We start from the raw sequence: 26,008 nt of genomic DNA on the forward strand, positions 1-26,008 counted from the left end.
CGCCTGTCTGAGCATCATCTGGTAGCTGCACAGGCTACTTCTGCACGGGGATGATACACAGGCGATTTTTCATCTGTGCGTATAAATAAAAGTGAAGATTCAGGGATGCTGCTGGTGCCATTTCCAGTTCGGCTCTGATAGAGACAGCGAGGCGCGCAGCACGGGACTGGACATCCAGAAAATATTTCTCCTCACCTCTCCTCCGCCTCTGCACCTTTCTCCCCCCCCCCCATTATCTCTCCCCTCTCTCGTTCTTCCTACTCCTCCACCACCACCGCCATCCCTCCAGCGTCAATTCTTTGTAATCAATTGATAATCCATCTGTGATTCAGAAAGCCACCCACTCCTCCATCCTCTCCTCCATTCACCCATACATCCTCTTAAACGCCTCTTTACGCACTCGCAAAGGCACGCAAGGACGCACGCAGCATCAACACCACCACTGCCGCCGCCAGCGCCGCCATCCAGACAGCCATCATGGAGACGACCAAGCTGCCTCCGTCCAGTCCGTCCTCGCCGACCACCAGCTTCTCGGTGCCGTCCGCGGAGAAGGTGGATGGCTTCCCGCGCAGGTCCATGCGCAGAGCTCGGCAGAGGAGGTCCCACAGCTCGTCCCAGTTCCGTTACCAAAGCTCCCAGGTGGAGCTCACCCCGCTGCCCCTGCTCAAAGGTGAGACAGTGATTTACTGTAACAGTTAAGGGTCAATGTCAGAAAAAGCCCTGTAGGAATATATTAGAGTAATGGAATGAAAATGTTAACACAGAGCCGTTGTCATATTATTCACTACTTAAACACACAAAGATAAAGTATTACACCCATTGATCCCTACTTCCTGTAGAATATTGTATTTCTATCGATAAATGTCCAGGTCTCCTCTCTGTCCTTGTGTAGTCTGACAGACAGGTGATAGCACCTTTGATTTATTGAACAGATAAGAGCCATGTCTAATTTTGAGCATTAGGGTTAGTCATGGAGTCAGGGAGTCCTAGAGGAGGGCAAACTGGATGAATTACTCTGCCAAATATTTTTATAATATTCCACAGTCCAAAGTAACATCTTTAAATGTTTAGTTCCACAGCCCAAAGACAGATTCCTTTTACAATATTCTCCAAACAGCAGCAAATATTTTTTTTGGAGGTACTTTTGAAATAGAACTTAAGTGTGATTATACTTCAGTGTTATTCTATTGAAGAAAATATACCCCTTTCTTGACTGTTCAATGGTGGGAGAATCCATCCCGTCTCCAGGCCTGTCCTCTTGATAGGTCACAATTGAAGATACAAGACGCTTCTCGTCTTAAGCACCTGATATTCAAAATGGCACAACACATCCGTCATAAAGACAGTCAGAGTCACACTATGTTGCAGACCTGTTGTTGTCATGGCTCTGCTGTTACTACACAGAGGCCACTTTGATTTATGTGAGTGTATTCAATGTGTCCGCTCTGAATGAAAGCGAACCTTTTAGCTTTCATAGTGGTGCATGCATTTTCCTTTTGACTACTACATCTGGGTGTAGTTCTGCCTACAGTTAATAGACAGAGGGCCTTTTTGCAGAGACGTGGTGACAAAAATGGTTACATTAACACATAAGAGTTGATACAATTAGTTGATTATTTTATTATTTGACAAAGAAATATCTGCTTATCAGCTAGCTAGCATGGCTGATATAGTGTAATACTAACTTTTTACACAAGATGGGATCTGGAGTCAATGCTATCAGTTCTTCGTGAGAGAAATAGAAAATTCAAACATTGTATCAGTCCTGTGGAAGAATAGGTAAACTGTAAATGTAACAAAAGATGGAGCTTTGTTATGCAGGATTAACAGGAGAGATACGTGGCCAGTGTTTGTTTTTAGCCTAGCATGGACCACTTGCAGCATTACTTGCCCACAAATCTCATTCCCCGGTCATCAGTGAATGCACTAGCACTATAGTTCATCTGGCAGACCATCATGCAGTTACTTGGTTTGATGATTTTTGTGGTGTCAAGTGATGGTAGATACGAACACTCCAATGTTCGTATAGTAGACTATAGAAAAGGAAGAAACAACAAAAAGAAACAACTGCCATTTACATTATACAACAATTTCTTGGCAATTTACTGATTGAATATCTTTGTGTTTTGGGTTAAAGCCAATGACATTACAGACACTTAAGTACTTTATAACTCTTCTGTTAGTTAGCATTTATTCACTGCAAAGTGGCCTTGACGAAGATTTTTTCTTATTTTTTATTTAGGTAGTGATGTACAGATCAATATTTCTGTTCCTTGCTTTTAGCTTCACACTGTCAACAAGCCCTTTATTTCTCCCTACTACCTCTTATCGCTCTGCCTCATGTGTCCTCTGGCTCTCTTACCCATGTGTGAAGAATAAAGTCAGATTGTACTGTATGTCCTCATGTTTCCACCTGACTCCTCTTTATAAGGTTCCTCCCCCTTTCATGTAGCCTACAATCACTTCACATTAACCCTTGATGAAGAGGAGACCTTTCTGCTTTTAGAGATGATGGTAGGCGAGTGTGTGCGGTGTGTGTATGCTCTTATGTGCTTTTAGACCTCATTTGACTTCCTCTCATTAATGATGGGTGTGTGCAACATGATGATGGAAGGTTTTCATTGCACCTGTACAACACCTTTGGTTCAGATTTGTCTGTACATATGTGCTATAACCAGTTCCAGTTATTACATGGCTGCTGCAATGCTGCAGCACTGCTTCTAGATCCCCTGGAGGGACTGATAGTAAGATCCTGCAGCACCGGTGCAGGAGAAACGTCTGGTGTGGGGATGTCTCTAACGGCTAGTATGTAGGCCAAGTGTAGACACTTGTGGGTGTTTTGCCATCGAGGGAATCACATTTCCTTTGTTAATTTGAACTACTCCTCCTGCTAACAGCATCACATCTCCTTCACTTTAAGCCCAGAGCAAACCTTCATCCCCGTGAGTAGTTTCAGGCTGAATGTGAAACATCAGAGAGACCGAAAGATCATCTGACATTTAACAACAAAGAAGACTTGGATTGTAAAAGCCGAAATCCATGAGCGCTGCTTTCTTAGTCTAGCTCTTCAGTACCCTGGATTTAGTCGATATGTCTTTAAAAGAATATAAAAACAAAGTTACAGGAAATTGTTCAGACTAGTGTATTCAGAGGGCAACACACATTCCTGACACCAAATTACTTTGCATGTAACATTAGGTGAACCGGCTTAAAAGAAGTATAATCCTGACCTCAGAAAGTAAGTAAGTAAAAGGGTAAATTTCCCCAAAGACTAGTTTATAACTGCCTGTATAGACTCTTATATCAATCTAAAAATCTCACAAATTGTTTGAAATGTAGCTGTGTAGCTAGTAACGACAGCTAACCATAGGATTTTCATAACCCCGTTTAACAACTTCACAGCTCTCAGTGATTTAAAGATAACTCTGTACAGTGAACGACTAAATCCAAAACAATAGAAGTACATAAGGTAAACTTTGGAGAATTGTACTCAAAAGGGTGCAGTGAATAGCACTAGTTGTAGCTGACAACAGCGTTGTCCATTGTCTTTAGTTGTAAAACAGGTCAGTTCTTTAGTCAGATCCTATGCAGTAGTTTTGCAGTAGTAGCATGCATAATTTACACTATCATGTAAAGATTCTAGCATCCTCTTTGCAGCTGTATCCTGATCGATCGTAGCCCTACCAGAAAGAAAGCTAGTCACACACAGCTAGTATCCTTTGCAGAGCTGCCATTAGTAGTGTGTAATATATCTGCTTTTAAAGTAACCTTTGGGTAATTGGATCAAGACATAAAAACTGAGTCAATTTGGACGTTGTTTCCTCTGCTTAAATGCTGGATTCTCAGGACGGACATCCGGCTAGATGGGCATATATGTGCATTTTAAAATTTGCTGACAGCTGACTTCAAAAACTATGCAATCATCCAATACTGATGCCTTAGAGAATCCTCATCAGTGTTGAAGCTTAGGCGCATTTCTTTTAGGATTGTATGAGTCCAAGAGTTTAAACCTGCGAATTACAATGTAATCCTTCAGTGCTATGTACATACAGCTTTAGTATTTGTAAACCTCACAATAATATGGAAAAATACATGGTTCAAGCCTTATGTAATCAAACACCTACCTCACCATTTCTTACATGACTTCTCTTCTAGATTCATAGCTGATGTTTGGTATTTGACCTCTAAGTTTCTCATGACTGAGTGATACTAATATGTCTCTGCAGTACATTCTGCAGGTGAGATGCTCTAGAGAGAACAAACAGAAGTTATCTAGCACTGTTCAGTAAAGAATCAGGCGTGCTGGTCAAGGCAGTCAATTAATTGATAGGCTGGGTCTCTATAATCCCTTTTACATCATAGCCACAGGCATGCATGTTACACTTTGGATGTAGTGTTCTTTCCAGTTTTGGGCTTAACTGTCCTTCAGTGTAAGTTTATGTGGATACACTTGTTTAAATTCATAGTGATTCTTTCCTTCAAGGTCTGTTTCTTAAGATTTATTGCCACTATTATAAATATTAGCACCTGTTCCATTCTAAGTGCTTTCACTTTTTTCATCGCCTAATGTTGTTCCTGTTAAAGAAAATGGAGCTTCACTGTAATCACTGCTGACATTTTTTCAGACAGGTTCCCAAATGAGATGGTGATTAAGTCACATCCAGGAATCAGGGCTCCATAAACCTAGTGGTTCAAATTAAAATATTTAATATCTGCTGTCACACTGTTACAGAGCCACCAGATGGGTATCAGAAATGTTTTCAGACACAGTGAAAGCATTCCCCTCCTTCTCTGTCCTCCTACACTTTAATCATCACATTAAATAGTAAAACACTAGTGGATGCATTTCAGCAAAAGATGCTGCTGGCAGTTAATAGTTTAAAATTTGAGAAGCTGGTCCAGTCAATGTTTGGCTTGTTTCTCTTTGCAAAATGAATTCCAAAGATCTGTCATTTTTTTTTACAGATCCCAGTTTAATTACACAAGCTTGCTAAGTGCCTTTAAATAACGGAGATGCTGTTGTGATGTGTAACAGGTTAGATTTTGTAAAAAAGTCTGTTCTGGATTTAAGAGTGTTACTGGTTTGGTGCCTGCTTTGATTTCTGTGTCTTCAGTTACACTGCAGCTTTCTCTCTAACCAGAGAACAGGCTCCTAGCACAGTGCTCCTCCCCAGCTGCGATGCTCTTTCCCCTGGGGCCACAGACACCAGCCTAGCTTCCCGGTCACGAGTCTTGTGCTGTCGCTGGCAGCCTAACCAAGCTAAGGTCATATCCTGTCCACTATCTGTAAACAAACTTGCTCCACAAAGCGAGTTAGCACAAATATAGTTTAGATTTGAGATTACTGACATAACTGCATCCGTGTATGAAAGCAGGGTTTAGCTGTTACAGTAAACAAGGCAGCACTAGAAGCCTTGCTTTTGACCTTGAGTTAGACATGGGCTCAATTCCCTCTATAGCTAATTTGTAGACTTTTTTCTCTTCTTCACTGTTTCTCTGTGATGCTTGCACAGAGAGTTGAAATGCAAAACGCATCCAAATTTTAGCTTAAAATATTCAGCATCCACTGCATCCAGAATTGGCTTTTAAAATCCATTAAGCTTTCAGTGTGATTTGACCTCTAGAAGTAAGATCCCTTAATGTACAAATGCAATCCCTACTGTGCCTTGCTGCTGATGATAGAAACATCATAGTAGAAGTGAAATGAGATCAGAGTAAATGTAAATGGCTGCAAATAGAAAAAAGTAAAAATGTGAATGGAAGTAAATACACCTCCACTGCTGGAAGAAATGTAATGTGCACAAAGCTGTTACTACCTCTAGAAAGATGATATCAGATTAACATGGTAAGGGTGGGTGAGTAGGTTTGACCTTTGTGGGTTTTACCATGTGGTGATTCTATTCTGAGCTAAAATTGTACCAGAAAATAACACAGTCAAATATTTATTAAGGTCTGAGTTTGTGAAGCCTGCATGTGTGTGGGTTGATCATGGGATGCTTTCTATCTTTCTTGAGATCTTGGTTGAACATTTCTGCCAGCAGCTACCTCAGCAGGAGCTCAGAGAGGAAACACACAAAACAGACTCTTGATCAGCCGGGCCCAGCAGCACATTCTTTCAGTCATCTAAATCTCAGCTCACAATTCATTTTTTGACTATAGTAGTCAAAAAGTAATATGAACCTACATATATACAAGAAAAGCATAGATTGTGGTCATAAGACATGTCAAATTAGGGCCTTAGCAAAATGTGTCCACATTTAGAAGTCACACGATGATCATACTAAAACTATTCCTGTACACCAAGTGTCACCGGAGGCTCTAGTTTTGTCATCCCAGTTAAAAGAAAAACTCCCTTCTTTTAGGCTCACCATCTGATCGGGAAAACAGCATCAGATAAATAAAAAAAAAAACATTTAGTTTTTAGTTTTACCACATCTGTTTCTAACAGCCAGCCATGGTGTTGGATTTCTCTTCATTAAATATTGATACCTAGTTGTTTATTATTATCTCCCATTTCACCAATGTGAAAGCAGCAAATCTGCAGAACAGCAGCGGGCCTTATTGCTGTTTGGAAAACGAATCATCATACTCAGCTCTTATACCTGTATCTGGGTGCTGAATCCTCAAAAACAACAGAGAAAACATCTTTAAAAAGCACTCACATCAAGTAATTAATAGCAATATGTTTCATGCAAACACAATGTAGCGGTCAAACTAGCACTGGCATTTCTAATTGATATTTCAACCATGCAAAAAGCAATACTCTAAGTAAATAGCCATGCATGATGTTCCCTGTCCTTGACATTTCTGTCATTGGAAAAAAAAGCAGCAGTGGCTTTTCAAAAGGCTGCTGCTGAGTGAATTCAAATAACTCTGTCAGCCTTAAAGGATGTGAGCTTAGAAAGTCGTAAATCTTTTGTACCTGCACAAAACCCATTCTGATTTTAGTGTTTAGCATCTCTGAAAGCCTTGAAAAACCCTGCAGATAGAATACCAGCACTACAGGCACAGTAAGTGAATCAGACTTTGTTGCACAGAGTAACAGATGGTGAGTTGAAGCTGAGTGGGATAACAGGAAGAAATTAAGTTGTTAGTTGTTTATGTGTGCTCACGCTCTCCTTAAAGATAAGAAACTATCATCTATATTGCAGAGCAGCAATTAGTCAGTCTTTTTGCAGGTAGTTTTTTTTAGGCAGTGTCTCATTTATAGATTTGCTTGATTATATCACTGGATCCTCTTTATCAGGTCAAAGTGTGCTTTTGCAATCCTTCTGTGTTTGATAGGAAATGCATTTCAAATGCTCCCACTGCTGTCTGCGAAAGTACAAAAATACACTGCAGCTTGTGTTTCATAATGTACTCAAAAATGGGCCACATTCTCTGCTAACAATGGAGGGATTAGAAGGAAAACATGCCGTCAGACATGCATATTCAAATCTTAAAGAAGACCTCAGGAAATATAATAGAGTGCGAAAAGAGGATCTTTTTCAGGACATGCTGTACCAGCCTTGTATATACGCAAAAAGACTGTAAAGTAGGCTGTTAAATATAAGTACGTCAACAAAGTGTTGCAAATCAGGGTCTGCCCTGACCTGTTGTGAGCTGCAGTAACTTTTGCTTAGACAGCTATAGCGATCAATTGCTGGCTAGTGTGTTAGCAGTTATCTCCAGCTACTGTGTGAGCTATCATGACTGCCGGCAGGTGTCTTAGCAGTTAGCTCAGTCTACACCAGCTAGCAATAGAGCTATTGTAACCAACTGCTCGCAAATATTTTAGCTACCTGACCTGCACAGTAGTTCGGAGAGCTACTGTGACTGACTGTTTTGCGTGTTAACAGTTAGCTCTAACTACAACTGCCCATGTAAGAAGATACAAGTGACAAGTAGGACTGCTTTTACTGTGCCAGGCTTTTGTTTTAGTAAAAAAGAGCAGTTCTTTAAAGCCCGAATGCTAACATTGTTCCCATTCCTGGTTAATGATATTAAAGTAGCTATCATCTGCACATTTGCGAAATGTATGGAATAAAGGTGAACGTTAAAACAAAGTGTAGTAGGACAAATGGAGAGGAGTCGCAGAGTAAAAAATGATGTCCATTATACAGCAATATGTGCAGTACCTAAGGTTTGCTAATATTAGCTGCCTTAAGTTATTGGTCACGCTAGACCAATTAAAATTGTAGCAGCAAAAACCCTGAATATGCAGAACTGAGGAAAAGGGCCCATTGTTTCTTATGAACAATTATTTTTGAAGTAAACCTTTACCTAAAACTTTGTTGTGTATAAAACACAGCAATTCACTTAGTAATTTGACACAACTTCAGCATCCAAATGACCTATTGCTTATGTGTAAACCTGTGTGTTTGTGTGTTTCGTTTAATTTGTCTATCCTCTAGGCTTGTCCACATTATAATAATGAGCATATAGAATGCTCTGTTTTAAATGTACAGTTTACTGTAAATCAGTCACCTTCTCACACAGATTGTATGTGGGCGATTGAATGACTATCTGTGTGTGTGTGTGTGTGTGGGCCAGCTGGATGGACTTAGTATTGGGTTACAGAAGCCATGGAGTAGTTTTTGCTCTCTGACTGTCTCAGATCAATTAGGAGAGAGAGTGGGGGAGAAAGTGTGGGGTTGATGAAAGAAATGGAGTGGATGAGGAAAGAGGAAATGACTGAACATTAAGTTGACAGGTGGAGGAGGAACAGTGGGAGGAGGAGGAGAGATGTTGAGATAAAAAGGCAGAGGATATTGCAGGGGAGAGGATGTAATGAAACGGCTAGCAGTGCAATAACCACGGCCACTGCTGTGTCACTGAAGAAAGAGCTGATTCTTAAAGGAATGCAATGATGCTAGAGCAAATAAGCTCTCTGATTGAATCACCACAAGTCTCACCTTTGTGAGTGTTCACTATTAAATATGCACTTGTGTTTCTGAGGCAGCAGAAGGCAGGGTAAACAAAGACAAATCAAATACTGGACAAGCAGAAGTGAAATTATTTCAGATGTGGTGAGACATTGAAAGCAGAAAATATGAGAAATATTTCCTGGATGGAGGTTTCTTTCAGTGTGCAATGAATCACAACCAGCTTTAAAAAAAATCTTGCTCGGCCTTAATCGAGGACAAAGAAATGTGCTGTTTTTTTCATTCATCACATTTCCTTGTTTATGAAAAGCAGGAGCAGCAGTGCGGAAAGCTGCTAATCAAATGTTGAGGATGTCTCCAGCTGAGATAACCGTCTCCCATATTTGTTTACTAACTGTCTCCAATTTGTGTTTACATTTCACACCACAAATATTGCCTTCAGATGAGATTTTTAATATCTTCAGCTCCTTAAAGTCCTTTTGCGGTCATAGACAGTTTGCACATGAAGACACGCTCAGCAGCAGAAAATATTTTTTATCGACCCTAATGAAATAACTATTAACTGATAGTGATTAATTATAGCATAGGCGTTGCTGGGACACTCAGCAACAGCTGAGTGTCCCAGCGTGTCTCTGTTCATTCCACTGAAAGAAATGTGTAACATTAGTAACATTGGATTGTTTAAAGACAGGCGTTGTGCCTCTTTTAATCTTTCACCATTTGAGCCTTTGTCACACAGAGGCAGGGACTGTCAATGCATCAACTCCAGACAGCATCCATTGCAATAAAACATAATGATGTTGAGCTGCAGAGACAGTAGCCATCACTTTCATTGTTAGTCACTAATGAGTTTCACTTCAATCACACATGGATAGTTCATTGGGAATAAAAGGCCTTTACAGTGATGATCAGGAGACAGTCATTATGGGTTTCCTCAGATTTTTACAGGGAGCTTTTGAATAAAAAATAAACGGAAAAGATAATTGTCACTCTTTTTTTTTTAATGTGTGAAATAACACATTTCCATCACTGCTGAATTCAGAACTAATCATTTCAACATTTTTGGGTGAAATTGGTTTCAACCCTGCAAGCATCCTGAACATAGAACATCAGTTTCCATCTTTGACAAAATAACAAAAACAGTTAATGGAGGTTCGGCTTAAGGCTTCATGCATTAATTAAGTGAAGTTCTCTAAGTTGTCTGATGACATCTTCCTAACTTTTAAGACGTATATGAAAGCTAAGATCAAAGGTATAAAGACCTCAACGTAAAGCTGCAATCATTGATTTTTTGGGGGTAGATATAGCAAGATATAGATTCACCTTAAAAACATAAAGCAGAGCTATAATACTTTATATTTATATTGTTGGATTTGAATAGCTTTGCATTATTCACAGTGGGCAGAAATCCCCATTTATAATGTGCTAATCTGCCCTTCAGTTCATCCACTGTGTAAAGAATCCATTTTAGCAGCCATGGCGTCTTTTTTCTTGTGATTTTGTTTTAACCTTAGTCATGATCTCTTTTTGGTGACTAAGGAAAGTTATGGTTTAACATAGGCTGGAGAGCATGCTTCTTTGTTTGTGAACTTTGTCAGCCAATTAACAGGGAGCATGCATGTGTTGCATTATTTGAAACTTTGTTTATGTTTATATGATTATACAACAGAAATTCATATAACCCACTTAAGGAAAGCTGCCTATTCATAACAGTTGTGAGTCCAATAGTAACTCCCTTCTAACTGCTGCACTGTGGTTGCTCTCTTTTGTCAGAAGAGAAACAGTACCCTCTAAACCTCCCGCACAATTGCACTTAGGTTTTTCCTTACTTTTTTCGGTAATTTGTGTGAAAATTCCACATCCGGATAAGAATAAAAATATAGTGAATTGTTCCAATCTGTCCACCAAATGTCATGAAAATCTGTTCATCCTTTGGTGAGATCTCCCGCTGACAGACAGACAAGCTGAGAGGAATAAAACATCACATCCTCAGCAGAGACTCCCGCCACGTCCAAAAATGTGCTCGTTTTTTCTGTTTCTGGCAGTTTGGCTTATCAGTTACAAACTGTACATACAAGTCTATTTACATGTTATATGCTAATACCCATCTGGTGTCATTACCTATTCTCAGTACTGTCACCAAGTGACGACTTCCAAGTATTTCCTGATGCAATTTAAAGCAGCAGGATGATTTGTCCTGTTCTTTCCTGACAGGTAAATTGCTGTTTACACTTCAGTCTTCTAGAAAATCTAAAGATGGGAATGTATTATAAGACATCATAACTTCCCTCCTGTGGGTGCCAAAGATGATGTGCGAAACATGTTTCCTAGACAGTTTGCCATGTTGCAGACAGATCGTATGGTAATAAGAGGATTAGATTATTTAGAGATGGACATGAAGCCCTTAAGGTGATATTTATACTGGCTTGACTTTTGCTCTGCATGGTGCCTTGCCTCTGATGGCTCCTGTCTTCTATTTATAACTGTGTCTTTCACTTCTTTATCTCCCTCTGCCTCTTTCTGTCTATTTCCCCCTTTCTCTCCCCATCTTCTCTGCGTCACTGTATCTGTGCATTGAGCGTGTGTGCGTGTGCTTAATGACAGAGGTGCAGAGGCGGATTGGATGGTAGCTAATACAGAAGCTGTCCTCCTCTCTCTCTCTCTCTCTCTTTCTCTCAGTCTGTCTCTCTGTGTCACACACTCAGCCCCAAACAGAATAACTGTTATTTAAAGACTAGAGCTGTACTTGCTCATTTGAGGAAAAAAAAGGCCTCAGAGAGATGGATGACTGGAGGTAAAGGAAAGGAATGAGATGGAAGGAGGGAGGGAGTGGAGAGAGAAACCAAGGGAGGAAGGGAGGTACCTACAGTGATGGAGAGATGAGAGAGAAGCAGGAGGAGGAGGAGGAGGGGGATGATGTCATCTTTTAACCCTATACCACTCCTTTATCCTCCCTCCAATTTCCTCCCCAGATTCTTCCTCCCCTCTGTGTGTCTCTCTCTAGCAGGACTAAATTTAGATTTGTGCAGCTGTGTATGTGTGTGTTTGTTTTGATGCTGTTGCGGCATGCTTGGCACTGCTCAGTCTTATATGTTTGCTGCTGCTTTTACCAAATCCATCCACCCCTCCGCCTCTCCTTGCTCTCACCATTTTTTTTCCGGCATCACATGCTGCCTTTCCTTCACTGAGGTTCATCTTCTTCTTATCAGCAGCTTGCTCTTCCCCCTCTGAGATTTTTTTTCCTCTAATACTCAACAAAACCCTATTTAAAAAGAAGATAAGACAGAATTGGGCAATTAGCAAGTATTGTGTAACCATGTCGTTTATTCCAAAAATGATTAAAATCACACGTTCCATCATTAACATGAACTTGGGCATACACTATCCTCCTGCTATAAACAATAACAAACACACCAAAACACTAATACTGCAATACAAAATAGTCCTCAATAAAAACACTATTCTTAATTGAGTAATTCTTTTTAAATTATGCAGTCTCTAAAAATAAAATAGACCAGCTTGTGATGTATAGATGTTTTTTAGCAACAAACATAAAAAGTTGCTTCTCATTTGGACCTTATAAATATCTTGGCTGCAGTTGTAGTATATTAATTCAAATATTTGAGGCAAGGAAAGTGATTATTTTTTCAGAGTTAATTCTTTTGAGGAATGCAGTGTACCATTCAATATAACTTTATTATTTAGCAACACATATCCCATGTAACTGCAAACTTTAAAGTGAATCAGTAAAAAGCTTTCTGTCCTGTTATTGGATCAATTATAAACTTCTCTCTTATCTTTTGTAATTGCTTTATTGATACCCTTATCTTCTTCTCAACTGTGGGCATCTGCAGGGACTTTTTGTTTTTCTATTTTGAATCAAATCATTTAGATTTAATTTAGATTTGTAAATGGCTAGACCAGGAGCTGTTTTTGATACATCATTAAAACTAACAACAAAACCTATTCCCGTGATGCACAGTATACAACACATTTCAAATGACAAATTGAAACAATTGAAGACATTTACAATAAAATTCAGTGAATTAGATCAGCCAAATATATTTTTGCCGCTTAGAGGCTGAAGTAAAAGCTGTTAACATTACATTGATATAGTATATAGAGTTAGTTAGCTGTATGCTAATACATCTTTTGGTCTTACCAGTTATATTAGACTAATCTTAGCACATTAGAATACAAATCTTGATGGATTAAAAATGATTTTATGTTAATTCCTAAAAGTTTGCACAGACAGCAAAAAAAATAATTTGAACCCTCCAGTCACTTTGTACTGGCACTGAAACTTAAATGGTAGGTTTTCTGAAACATTAATTGCATGTTGCTTGGCTGGTGTCCATAGGCTTTAACAGTGGTGTGTTGTTGGTGGTGATAATTTTTTTCTTTTTAATTTGAATACAACAAAGAGGAATATAATTTGACTTTGGGTTGTACAGTGACAGCAGCTATTTAGGTAACCGCTAAAACAGCCCTGTCAGTAAATGTGAAAATGGCTCAGACATAAGTGATTCCCTTGCTATGATTAAAATCTTAGTTAATATTCTAATCACTGTGCCGACATGATATAAAAAGCTGCGTTGAATAAATGAGTCTGGAGCGACCTGCATTGACCTAATAAAAGCAGAGCCAAGAGGAAATGTGGAATTCATCACCTATCAAGTGTTCCATTGTGTAGTGAGTTTGTAGTCCAAATTTAAGCATTGTCAGTCTGTGTGTGGCATGACAATAAGGAAAAGCAGCTCATCTTCTATGCACTCTCCGTCTGCGGCTGTCATCCTTCTACACTTTTCCTCCCTTCTTGGCTCTTCTCCTCCGCTCTCTCCCACACTTGCTCTCACATGACCCACCAAGTCTCTTTATTCTCTTCATCTTCCCTCTTCTTTTCTCACCTTCTATCTCACCACCAAGCACACATACACAGTTTTCTTTCCTTTCGTCTTTTCACCTCACTGTGTTCTTTTTTTCTTCTCAGTCCCAGCACGGCACATCTTCATACAATTACTCGCCATTAAAAATGGATTAGATTTCACCTTCACAGTCAGTCTACAGAGGGGGAGGGGGGGGGGGGCAAGAGGAGGGAGGAGAGGACAGAGACATGAGGGGCTTTAAGAAATCAGGAGGATGAGGAGATAGGAAGGATGGAGAGCGGTATTAGGAAGAAAAAAGAGGAAGCTTGGCACTGTTTGACAAACCAACCCAGACACATGAACACAGAGCTTCCTGCTAGTGTTTGACTTACATTTGTTCTCAAAAGCAGTGAGATGAAATGGCTCACCCTTTTGGACATTTCACACTTTTATTTTGTCACAAATACAAAATTGTGTGAACTTGGCCCTCACACAGACACATTTGTCCAGTCACAGAGAAATGGCAGCAATTCAAGAACAAATTGACCACTAAAGGACAGACTCATAGTCATCAACACTATGTAAAACTGGCAAAATACAAAAACCAAAAGACACTGTTTATGCAAAGCACATAAGGTGAAGTGGCCCAGTCTTTGTATTCTGACCTTCATCTCAAACTAGATTTAACCCCTAAGTGGCAGACCAGACAATCTGCTCTTGTATTTACATTACTCTGACACCCTTGCCATATTTGGAAAGTACTGTAGGTCATAAATTAATCATAAAATGTCATCCTCCATAGTCAAGGAGAGGACAGCCCTTGTCTATTCTTGTGCAGCCCTGTGCCAAACAGAGCAGATGGTCATGGTGTGGCCACAAGAGGTGAGGGGGTCGGGGGCTGTAAGAGCCTCTCTGTACCCCTCATGTGTTTCCTACCTGGGGGTTAAGAAGGGTTAAATCTAATCTGTGAGAGCCTTAGATCATCATCTGTCCAACTGCAGTCAGTCTAGACTGTTCCTCTGTCCCCAGTAAGCTGTTTGTTTCTTTTTGTCCAATAAGACTGGAGGTAGAACAGTATATTATTTGCCCTTGCAATTTGATGTGGTGACATAAGCTTCTAATGTTTCACAAAAGACCAGTATGAAAGATTTAATTGGAATTTCTTCTCATTTTTTTATTTGTCTCTATTCACCTGTAACAGAGTAGATCATCTTCCACAGAGTCCACCATGTTGTACATGTTGGACAATGGATAGTCTTGTGAAAATCAGTGGATAATACCATTAGTTGAAATTTCATCAGTTCCTAGAAGCCAGAGGATGTTTTGGGGTTAAATGTGGGTGTATTATTAAAAAATAAGCCACATTGTGATGATTTAAAAGTCCCATATGAAACTAAAAGAAACCTGAATTAGAAAAGCCACTTTTTCATTATGCTGATATTATTTTTTTATGAAATATCCAATAGCCAAGCTAGCCTTTATTGCTAGTTATTTCTATGCAGGTCCAGATATGTTAAAAATATGAAAGATATATAAATATGAGAAGATTAGTGTTTCATTTTGTATCATTTATCCCAAAATAAATGTATTTATTATTGCTTGAGCCAAACCTCACATACATCTCACTTATAAGGGAATGTAAAATGTGGATGTTTCTCTGTTAGCTATTGAGTCATCAATCATCTGGTAACATAGAAAAAAATATCAAACATTCCAATTTGGCTGCTGTCAAAGCCTATAAATCGATTTTGGTGTGTGCGTCACTTTTTCTGCCTTTGCATGAGTCTTTACAAGCTGAGCTGCTAAGTTTCACACCCCTCAGGCCGTGGAATCAATTTCAAACTCATTGTGTGTGTTCAGTAATCCACAGCTATCGGCCACTTTCTATACATCTGTGAAAAGTGCAGTTTTTGGAGGTACAAGGTTCTAATGCGGTGGCAGGCAGCAGGTTGTTTCATTGTAACAAACAGGTCTGTGGAATGAATCTGACAGGTAATAGGACTGAGATACAACACAGCCCTCTGGAGGAAGGTGTGTATGGATGTGTGTGTGTGTGTGTGTGTGTGTGTGGGGGTGTGGGTGTGTGCTAGCCCCTGAGTGTGGGTGTGTAGAAATGTGTTTGTAGAGTAATAGTGTGCTCTCTTTCCCTCATTACCTTTGAGAAAGATCTAGTCTGTACAATATGTATAATCCAGCGTGCTTTCTCACACTCTCACTTTGTCAAGTGATTTACCACCCAGCACACACACTCACAAGGTGCCTTTCAAGAACACATTTGGCTGAGCTTCATCACCTTTTGTTATTGTCTAACTGTTTCTTGTTCTCTTTTTTTCTTTCTTTCTACCTCTCAATCATCCAGACGCCCCGGTGGCAGAGTTACACGACCTGTTCTGTAAGAAGCTGCAGCAGTGCTGTGTGCTGTTTGATTTCCTGGACTGTGTGGCCGACCTGAAGGGGAAGGAGATCAAACGTGCGGCGCTCAATGAGCTGGTGGAGAGTGTGGCCACAAGCAGAGGAGTCCTCATAGAGCCTCTCTACCCAGAGGCTATAAAGATGGTAGGAGGGGAGGGTGAGGTGGGAGGTCAGGGCTTTAATGCAGGGTATTCCAGGTTTTGATAGATAGATATTGCTTGTTTTTTTCAACAAGAGCCAAAAAAAATAAAACTACTAGACTAGTGATATGATGGTAGACGAAAGGCCGGAAGTATAAGCCTGCAAGATTGAGTAAGGGACAGTGACAGACAATGGCCATGGTGGATGAGCAAATGGATCAATAGCTGGATGGATGGAATGAGAGGACATCTAGAAAGCCAGAAATGCTTTTCCACCTGCGAATCAATCCTTATCAGATGCAACACCTGGAAGTCCAACCTACTGCAAAAAGAGAGATGAGGAGAGAAGGAGCAAAAGAGAAAAGGTCGACAGTGTGATAGAGAGAGGGAAAGATTGATAATGGAAGGAAAGACGAGGAGAGTGGAGACCTTACAAGGGGTGCTAAGAAGCTAAACAGATGGTGGGGAGAGTGTTGACACCAAAGAGGAAATGACAGTCTTTCCCCAAAACATAACACAGCTCAGAATGTATGAACTGATAAGAAACAGACTGGATAACAGGAAAGGAAAGTGTGACAAGAACTCAGGGAAGGATGGCAGGTCAGATCAAGCAAAAGAGGAGGATTCATCACATGATTTTAATGTCAAAAGAAACATATTTTTGTAGAGTCCTCCAGAAACAGGAAAGACTAATTATTAATAATAAGGAGATTTATATAGTGCCTTAAAATGAGCGAGTGGCTGTCACTGCATGACTTACCAGTTGTTCTTATAACACGCTCTTTAAACAGCATCAAATATGGCAGCTGAGGTTGCTTGAATACTGAAAACAGAAAGCTATTTTTTCACTCACGCAACAGCTTTTTTTTGATTGGTCAGTTGTCATCTGATGTAGTTGTGTAATACTGCCACCCACACAGCTCCTTTGCCTAATTTATTTGCTTGATGAATATGGGGACCCTTAAAAAACCTTCAGTTTGAAGAGAATTGGCATTGTTATATTCATCCTACCCTGAGAGCTAGATTGATGTGTAGTGAAACATATTCAAAATACATGGTTCAACAGATGATTAGTGAAGCCACCTTGCATGCTGTAATGTCCATTATATTGAAATTTGCTTCTGAAATATGATCCAGTGTGTCACAATTAGCAAGTATACACTGTTTGTCATTTATTTCTCACTAATCTCTTTTTCTTCCTTGCCCTCCTGTCCTCTTCCTGTACACACCCCTCCCCTCCATCCTACCCATTTTGCTGTCCCTCCCTCCTCCCTCCACATATATGATTTCTCAGATCTCAGTAAATATCTTCCGGACTCTGCCACCCAGTGAGAATCCAGAGTTTGACCCAGAGGAAGATGAGCCGACACTGGAAGCTTCCTGGCCACATCTGCAGGTATGAAAAATGAGTCCCACTGTTATGTGCTACATGTTCGAAGGGCACACATTGTCCATATGCACACTTTCTGCAGAGTGGAAATCAGTTTAAGCTCCTATTTAAAGCCAAAACAACACATGGTTGTCATCTTTATCAGCCTGAATCCCAAAAATGGTACTTCAAATAGGCTTGATGTTTATTCAGATGACATTTTGCCATGGTGTACAGTCACTTCTGCATCTTCAGGAAGAGATGAGTCAAGATGTGTGTGGCGTGTGAAGTCCGAGCTGTCTTATGAAACATCTTTTTCCTTCTCCTGCTCAGCTGATGTCTTTTGATATAATGCTACGTTATTTAGAGCAGCAAAAAGATTCTGTCAGGTCAGTCTGACGCTATAGGCTTAGCTTAACAATGAGACTACAAACAGGATACATACACTGAATAATGTCTAATCTCCTTCTCTTTGTGTCTTCGTTAGCTGGTGTACGAGTTCTTTCTGCGTTTCCTGGAAAGCCCAGACTTCCAGCCCTCCATGGCCAAACGCTACGTTGACCAGAAGTTTGTCTTGCAGGTAACCCTCTCTCCTTTCTCTCCTGGAAAGATGCATTTTGTGAAACCCTACATGCCTCTAAACCCCTATATATAAATAAATAAAACTCTTCTTTGAATTGTTGCAGAACCTGGTTGTACTGTTGCGCACATAAAATATTGACCTGATTTTTCAGTTTTTTCATGTTTAATATGCTGTTAAGTAATCTAATATTAATTATGTTGCAATGGTGAAAGAATTTCTGTATCAAAATATGTTATTGGGGTTGAAAACAGTGAGCAGGTGAAAAATCGAATACATAATGCCTTTATGTCTGTAATTATCTAATGTTTGTGTGTGTGTGTGTAGCTCCTGGAGCTGTTTGACAGTGAGGACCCCAGGGAGAGGGAGTACCTAAAGACCATCCTGCACCGTGTCTATGGAAAACTACTGGGCCTCCGGGCCTACATCCGCAAACAGATCAACAACATCTTCCTCAGGTACAGGACACCAACCACTAAACCAATGCACAGGATTTAGAGTAGCTATTTATAGCTTTTAAACATCAATAAATCAAACATCAGCCAACAAACAAAGACCATGGGCAGGAAGAGGAACAGCCACAATGACGTCTTTGATCCAGTTTTCAGGTTTATTGACGTAAAGGATTATTTTATTGCAAGAAAATGTACCACTTTATCCAGCCGATGTGATGTTTGAGCTTTTTTTTTTATTTTTAATTAGACAAAGGCTCTGAGAACTTTTCAAAGCAGCTGTTCAGTGTCTTACAAAAATTGGGCTAAACTTTATGATTCTTTGACAAGCAGCCCATGCAGAAAGCAGACAGAACTGCAACACTCATTGAACTGGCCTCATATTCTGTAGCAGTTCTGAGTGTTAAATCATTGTGAAGTTACAGAGATGTCCTCAAATGATTTGTTAAACAGCTCTGAGTGACAAGAATGCTGCTGTCATGTATAGTCTCTTCACCAGTTGTGTTTGCAGTTGTTGTGTTTGGAGTATAATTCAAGAGAAGCAGGCTGTGTTTCAGTCTCAGTATCCCTGATACTATTTGCTTAGACTAAAAACTGTTGCTTGATCTAATGATGCGTTAATTGACGTCCCTTTTGTGTGTTTCTGATTCTTAGGTTCATATATGAAACTGAGCACTTCAATGGAGTGGCAGAGCTGCTGGAAATCCTTGGCAGGTGCGTACACACAACCACACACATTTGGACCATCCTGTTGTTTTACTATGGTGACAGGTACATTACAGCCTGTGCAATAGGAATAAAAGGGATTAAACACACTTTCTGTTTGGCCAGCTGTTCCTGTTTATGAGACAGAAGGTACCATAGTGAGTTCTGCAAAGCATAATCGTGCAACAATATGTTTTCGTCTATGAGTCGAGGGTTGGCAGGAAGGTGACACGAAGCCAAGAGGAGGAGGGTAAAAATGTTAATGAAATATAACTTTGTGTAACTTTTTGCTGTTATGGAAACATAACAGTTATCAAAACAAAGAGAGGGAAAGAGAAAATGTGTGATGAATACAAGGTTAATATACAGTATATTTTCTTTCCTTCCTGTATTTGAAATGTAGAAGCCAAACTTCAACACATTAGGAAACAGGTTTGAAGTCAGTGTGTGTTAAAAAGATCCATATCAGCCCTTATGTTTGTGTGTTGAGCTAGAGATAAGCCTGGAAGAATGAAAGCCTGGTAGGTTTGGGAATTTCCAATGTTACTCAGCATCAAGTGAGGAGGCTGTGGTAGCAATGTTAGCTAGCTACTGATGGCTGTAACTGGTTTGAGCATCTAGCCTGCTCCTCATCTCAACATGTCTGTCTGAGAAGCTATTATAAAGATCAAAATGCTAGAATTACCTCTGAATTACCATCAGACTTTATCATCTAAAGCTACATGACGGCTTAACAAGTTGCTATTCTAGGTGCTTAGATAGTAGTTTTTGACAGAGAAAGTAACACAGATGTAAGTCTATGACACTGACATACTTGTGATTCAGTACATAAACAAATGTGTAACGGTGGAAAAATACATCCATCCATCTTCTGAACCCGCTTTGTCCTGTAGTACAGGGTCACGGGGGACTGGAGCCAGCTGTCTATGGGTGAGAGACTGGGTACACCAGATCACCAGTCCATCAAGGGGGCAACATAACACAAACAAAGTGCAAAATCAAAACACCAAAATGAGCTTTACTGTCACTTTAGTTTTACTCTTTGTCTAATGTTATGCAGTAGTAAGCATTTGTGTAAACGCTGGTTGTGTGATAGTAGTAATTGTACCCAGCATAAAAGATAAATAGATTTGATATTGTTACCTGTTAATCATCTAAAAGGGAACTCAAAAGAGGGGTGGTGGCTTTTGAGATTTGAGAATGTTTCTGTGAAAAGAAGAGGGGAAGGTGAAGGAAAGAATGAATCCAAGGTGAGAACAGAGGGAGGAATGGAGGGATACATGAAGATGGAGAGGGGATGAGTGAGTGAACAGTGAGTCAGAAGTGGAGGAAGGAGGGAGAGCAGGAGAGGAGAGAGAGGTTTGTATTCATGTTGGTGGTAACAGAGGTATTTATAGCTCCTCCCACACACAGAGAGAGGGAGAGAGAGATGGGAGAGGGAGAGAGAGATGGGTGAGAGAGGATGCACTGTACAGAAAAAGAAGGAAACAGAGAAATAGGGTGAGAGGGAGGCAGAAAGACAGATTAGAGGAACAGCAGGAGGAAGATATTATTGAAGAAATGTTCTGTTAAACAGACAAAGATGCAATAAGAGGTGCAGGCAGACAGACAGGTGGACCGATACAAACAGACAAACAGCTCAGGGTGCTGCTAAGTAAGTGTCACACTTTCTAAGTTTAGTTCCCACTCCTGTGCTGCTCATACCTTTCTCTGTGTAGGCTGAGCTATCACTGTGTCAGTCAATCAGTGCAGTAGTAGGCAGGGCACACCACCTATTTGTCCAGTCATTTGGAAATGGACACGGTACAAGAACAGACTCCAGGTGAACACACACACATATCGGGGCAGGATTGTGGAGCAATCTAAAATATGAACATCACCATGTTTCGTGTAGGAAATAAGAAGAGGAAAAAAAGTTGCTTGCTGGGAAATCCTGTGAAAAATGTGTGGCAACCCTTAATGCTGCCATAGCATCAGTGTCCTCAGTAACACTAACTCTGTCACTGTGATTTGTGCTTGTGTCTCATCTCTGAGGTAATATTAGCCAAGTTCTGTATTTCTTTGCTTTTAAGAATTAAAAGCACAGCAAAACCTTTAGTTGTTGCCCCATCAGACTCTGTCAAATGATGACAAAACAAGATGAAATATTTTGATAATACAGCAAAATGATTGTATAGGCTCAGGACATCAGGATTTATTCTCATGTTTAATAAGTATCTTGATAGACGATATTATTTATTACTATTTTTATTGACACATTTTGTCTGTTATTAGCCTGTATTTTGGATTTAAACTGCACATAAAAACAAGCATATTTTCCAGCATGGTGAGGGGAAAAGAACATCACCCTTTTCACAACATATAAAGCAAATGTTTCTTCCTTCTTGTCTCCTGTATGGCAGCATCATAAACGGCTTCGCCCTGCCTCTGAAGGCCGAACATAAGCAGTTCCTGGTCCGAGTCCTCATCCCACTACACACAGCAAAATCCCTCTCCATCTTCCACGCACAGGTCAGTCATAAAAATCCTTGTCCTAAGATTTAAATGCCACAGGCTTCTTTTGACACTTGTGTATATTTTTATTTAATGTATGAAATCAAATAGCAGTAACATTTTATAGTCTTTGATGTCATATTTATCACACATGCATGGATAGATATGTTTGTTCTTGTTTCCCTGCCAGTTCCTATGATCTTTGAAAGGCAGCACTTTATTTTTACTAACTAAAACACATGTCTATTGTGTTTGGGTTTAACAGCTTAAAACATGGCTTGTGTTTTATTACAAGAATCTGTTCACACTTTGGTTGGTTGATTTCTACAATTATGCCACTAAGAGGCAGAGTTGAGTCACTTATAGTGCTGCAGAGCCATGCACTCACCTCTGATTTACACTCAGTGTGTGGGTGTGTGGGTGTGTGACTATGTGTGTTTGCCTTATAATGTTTGATGACACAGATGGCAGCCAGTCCATTGTGTGTGTGCATGCCTGTGCATTTTATTTGTGTCACACATTATTTGTTTATGCAGAAGGTACTGTTTGTTCCCCACAAAGCGGTCTAAGGTGTGTGTGAGTGTGTGTATTCTGGGTCTCAGCATCACCATGCCCTACATTTCTCCCCATCCCTCTCCCTGTGGTTCACACACATGCATTATTCACTCGCTCAAACACACACTCGCTTTGACAGGGTCACAGGAGAAGCAGTGCTTGTGGATGGCACTTTTGCACTCAGTGGGAGCGGCTGCAGGAATGACCCAGATGTAAAAACCAAAATATAATACCACAGCATAATCTTTTAATTAACACTTCAGTTTCTAAAGACAAACAAATAACATTTAAATCATATCTCATCATGTAGATTAAGTTTCACTGTCACTGAATTGTATAAACAGCTGCTATAGCACACTGTGCATAGTGTTTTAAACTGTGCATATTTTGAAATTGAAATAAATTAAATATAGCCTTTAATTTCTGTATAAATGTAACTTTTCAGATCAGAGGATCTATGTTTTGGTTAAGAGTACCATTATTAATACTTTAACTTGATGCCTGAATCTATTTGAGAGTAGCTGAAGTAGGCTTGGAGCTTTAAGGACAATGTTTTTAGCCATTGCTAATTAGTCATTGTGCATGATTTATAAAGTTTCACTGCTATCACAGTATTAGCTTGTTAAACTTGTTAGTCTAGCCTGCTAGCTTTCATGTTTAGCTAAACATGAAAACTGTCACATCAGTTGTCACATTACAGCTAAAAGCTATTTAGCTTATCCACTGTACCTTCCATCATAGATCGGCTAGTTTTCTAATTTTCTAGCTTGTCACTCTAGCTTACCAGCTGTTACCATAAAGGCTGGATAGTGTAGCTTGCTAGTTTCCACAAACCAATTCACAGTAATCTTTAGAAGGACTTCAATTCCCCAAAAGAGCTGTCTTTTACTCATCACCCTGACAAACCAATACAGGTAAAATCTCTATCTTAAAAGCCTATAAAGACTACAGGTTCCATAATCCTTATCCTAACAATGGCCTCTTACACCCTCAAAGACCGGCCTGACAACAGAATCCTACACCATATTTACCCCAGGCGAATTCTCTAATGCCTCTCTAATGCTTTAAATAGTTTGACCGCTCAGCGCCTTTATTTTAATCCTCGTCTTTTTCCAGCTTTTCTTTATATTCGCGCTTAACATCCGTGCTTTCAACAGTCCCTTTTTTATCCTCCTTCACTGTACTGTAACCATGTTGTGCTGTGGGTGAGGAATAGAAAAGTTGGGGATGCAGCGAGAAAACAAGAGAGGCGTCCCAGAAAAATCTGTGAAGATGTGAGGATGTGAAGGCCAGACACACAAAGAGACAAAAAGACAGACAGTTGAGCTAGAGGTCAAGAATAACACAAGAGAAAGAAACGTAAAAAGTTCTACAAAGAGCAGAAAACACCATCATAATCCATCATCTTTCTATAATTGCAACAATAAAACTGCTTAGTTTTAATTGAATGCCTTTTGATCTGATGAAATGAAGCAGTCGTAATGTGAACAATTCAAAGGTATAAATAGGACACGAGAGGAAAGACAGAGAGGCAGAGACAAGAGGTCTAAACTCTATCTCACATTGCCCTTAAGGGACTTCGTGTGTGTGTGACATCACTCCTTCCGAAGTAAACACACGCACACACAGTCTCCGTCGCCACGGTGCCCACTCGCCACGGCAACCGGCCTGGGTGGAGGGGGCAACCGCAAAACACACACATGCACACACACACATAGTTGCACACATTCAGTATAATAATGGGAAATGATTGGAGCGCATATAAGAGGAGACAAGAGCTGATGTAGTAGTAGACACACACACACGGAAAACTTGCCTTTCCGATCTTTAGCAGCATGTAATCCTTTGGGATAAGTGTAAAGATCCCCCTTGTCTCCTTGACAGCTTGTGTGTGTGTGTGTGTGTGTGTGTGTGTGTGTGTTCATGCATGTGTGTGTAACCCTATGTTCTCTGTCACTGCAGCTGGCCTACTGTGTGGTGCAGTTTATGGAGAAGGATGCTACAGTGACTGAATACGTAAGTCTGCTTTGTCATTAATTTACACACTTAATAAGCACATTTAAAGGAACACACATTCTTCAGTCAGTTCTTGCTCCTTACTGAGCTCACTGTTCTGGTTTTGGGTGATGTCTCTGCGAGAATATTCTTCATTCAGTAAAAAACTTTCTTAATGTAAATGCTTTGTGAATATGACTGAGCGAAGATGGTACAAATGGAGGGCAGCCAGCTACCCCGCTGAGCTATTGGCTGCAGTGTTTCTTTTCATTAATGCGTGCACACATTCTCTCTGCAGATCATCAGAGGGTTGCTTAAGTACTGGCCAAAAACCTGCACGCAGAAAGAGGTGAGACGGAGGATGTTATATCTCTGCTGCTCTTCAACAAGCATCGCTACAAGTGTCGAACACATTGTGTGTGTTTGTTCAGGTGATGTTCCTGGGTGAGATCGAGGAGATCCTGGATGTGATAGAGCCCTCTCAGTTTATCCGCGTTCAGGAGCCGCTCTTCAAGCAGATAGCAGCCTGCATCTCCAGCCCCCACTTCCAGGTGAGGAAAAAGGACACACAACAGTACGCAAGCCAGCTTCATACAGATTCAAGTTGGGATTACATCACATGTGTTTGTGTTTTAGGTAGCAGAGCGGGCTCTTTACTTCTGGAACAATGAATACATCCTCAGTCTGATAGAGGAGAACTGTCAAGTCATCCTGCCGCTGGTATTCGCCACCCTCTACAGAGTCTCCAAGGAACACTGGAACCAGTCAGTGTCTCAGAAACACACACACACACACACACACTCCATTCTTAGCTTTTGATTTTAGCCTCTGGGCAATTCTCCTTGGTGAATAGATAAATATTACAGCTTGTTTTGTGGGCCAATCACTCCCAGAACCTTTCCTGGAAATGACATCTTGTGACTCTGCGGTGGGGCTGTTGATCATCTACATTTATGTTCTAACTCTGTGCCCCTCCAGGACCATCGTGTCTCTGATCTACAATGTGCTGAAGACCTTCATGGAGATGAACAGCAAACTGTTTGATGACCTCACTGCCTCCTACAAAGTGGAGAAACAGAAGTGAGTATGAGTCACCATCTTTGTGTGTTTTTCGTCACTGGATACAACAGTGACAACAAGAGGAAGAAATACAATCATCTTAAGTCATGTTTTAGGCTGCATTTGTTCCATTATCCATGGTATTATATTTCACATTGTAAGCAAGTATCGCTGAGGTCATCCGTTAACCCCTTGATTCTGGTCAGTTACAACGTCTCAAACCCAAGATATCAGAAAATTCAGAGGACTAGTTCTATGTGCTGTCCTGAATTTTCCTCTCCAGGGAGCTGAAGCGAGAAAGGGAGCGTGCAGAGCTCTGGAGAGGCCTGGAGGAGCACCAGGAGCGCCGGCTGCAGATGCTCACAGAGGCCGCCCGGAACCAGCGCAACCTCCAGGAGCGAGGCGAGAGAGGGGACCCGCTGACCCCGACGTCCCCGCAGTCAGCTCACCCTGACCAGCCTGAGCCCAAACCCAGTGGGGCCTCCTCTGGAGCAGGGGAGAGCGCCACCTAGGTGCCGC

General features: G+C 40.5%; 1 protein-coding gene across 1 annotated transcript; it reads left to right on the forward strand.

Moving 5' to 3' along the window:
- The first annotated feature begins 14 nt into the window (after nucleotides 1–14).
- On the forward strand, nucleotides 15–26,001 carry ppp2r5b (protein phosphatase 2, regulatory subunit B', beta). Its single transcript, XM_028429851.1, has 13 exons — nucleotides 15–670; nucleotides 16,089–16,285; nucleotides 17,576–17,677; nucleotides 18,138–18,230; nucleotides 18,558–18,688; nucleotides 19,337–19,396; nucleotides 21,790–21,898; nucleotides 24,398–24,451; nucleotides 24,729–24,779; nucleotides 24,862–24,981; nucleotides 25,067–25,194; nucleotides 25,409–25,510; nucleotides 25,773–26,001. The coding sequence occupies exons 1-13, from the start codon at nucleotides 478–480 to the stop codon at nucleotides 25,999–26,001; spliced, it is 1,569 nt and encodes a 522-aa protein (XP_028285652.1). The 5' UTR covers nucleotides 15–477.
- Nucleotides 26,002–26,008: the final 7 nt, after the last annotated feature.

Source organism: Parambassis ranga, chromosome 18 (genome assembly GCF_900634625.1).
Source record: "Parambassis ranga chromosome 18, fParRan2.1, whole genome shotgun sequence".
NCBI lineage: Eukaryota > Metazoa > Chordata > Actinopteri > Ambassidae > Parambassis > Parambassis ranga.

Coding starts and splice junctions, on each gene's coding strand:
- ppp2r5b (XM_028429851.1), top strand. CDS start 478: ATGGAGACGACCAAGCTGCCTCCGTCCAGTCCGTCCTCGCCGACCACC. Junction 18,231..18,557: donor ACCAGAAGTTTGTCTTGCAG/GTAACCCTCTCT, acceptor GTGTGTGTGTAG/CTCCTGGAGCTGTTTGACAG. Junction 19,397..21,789: donor CTGCTGGAAATCCTTGGCAG/GTGCGTACACAC, acceptor CCTGTATGGCAG/CATCATAAACGGCTTCGCCC.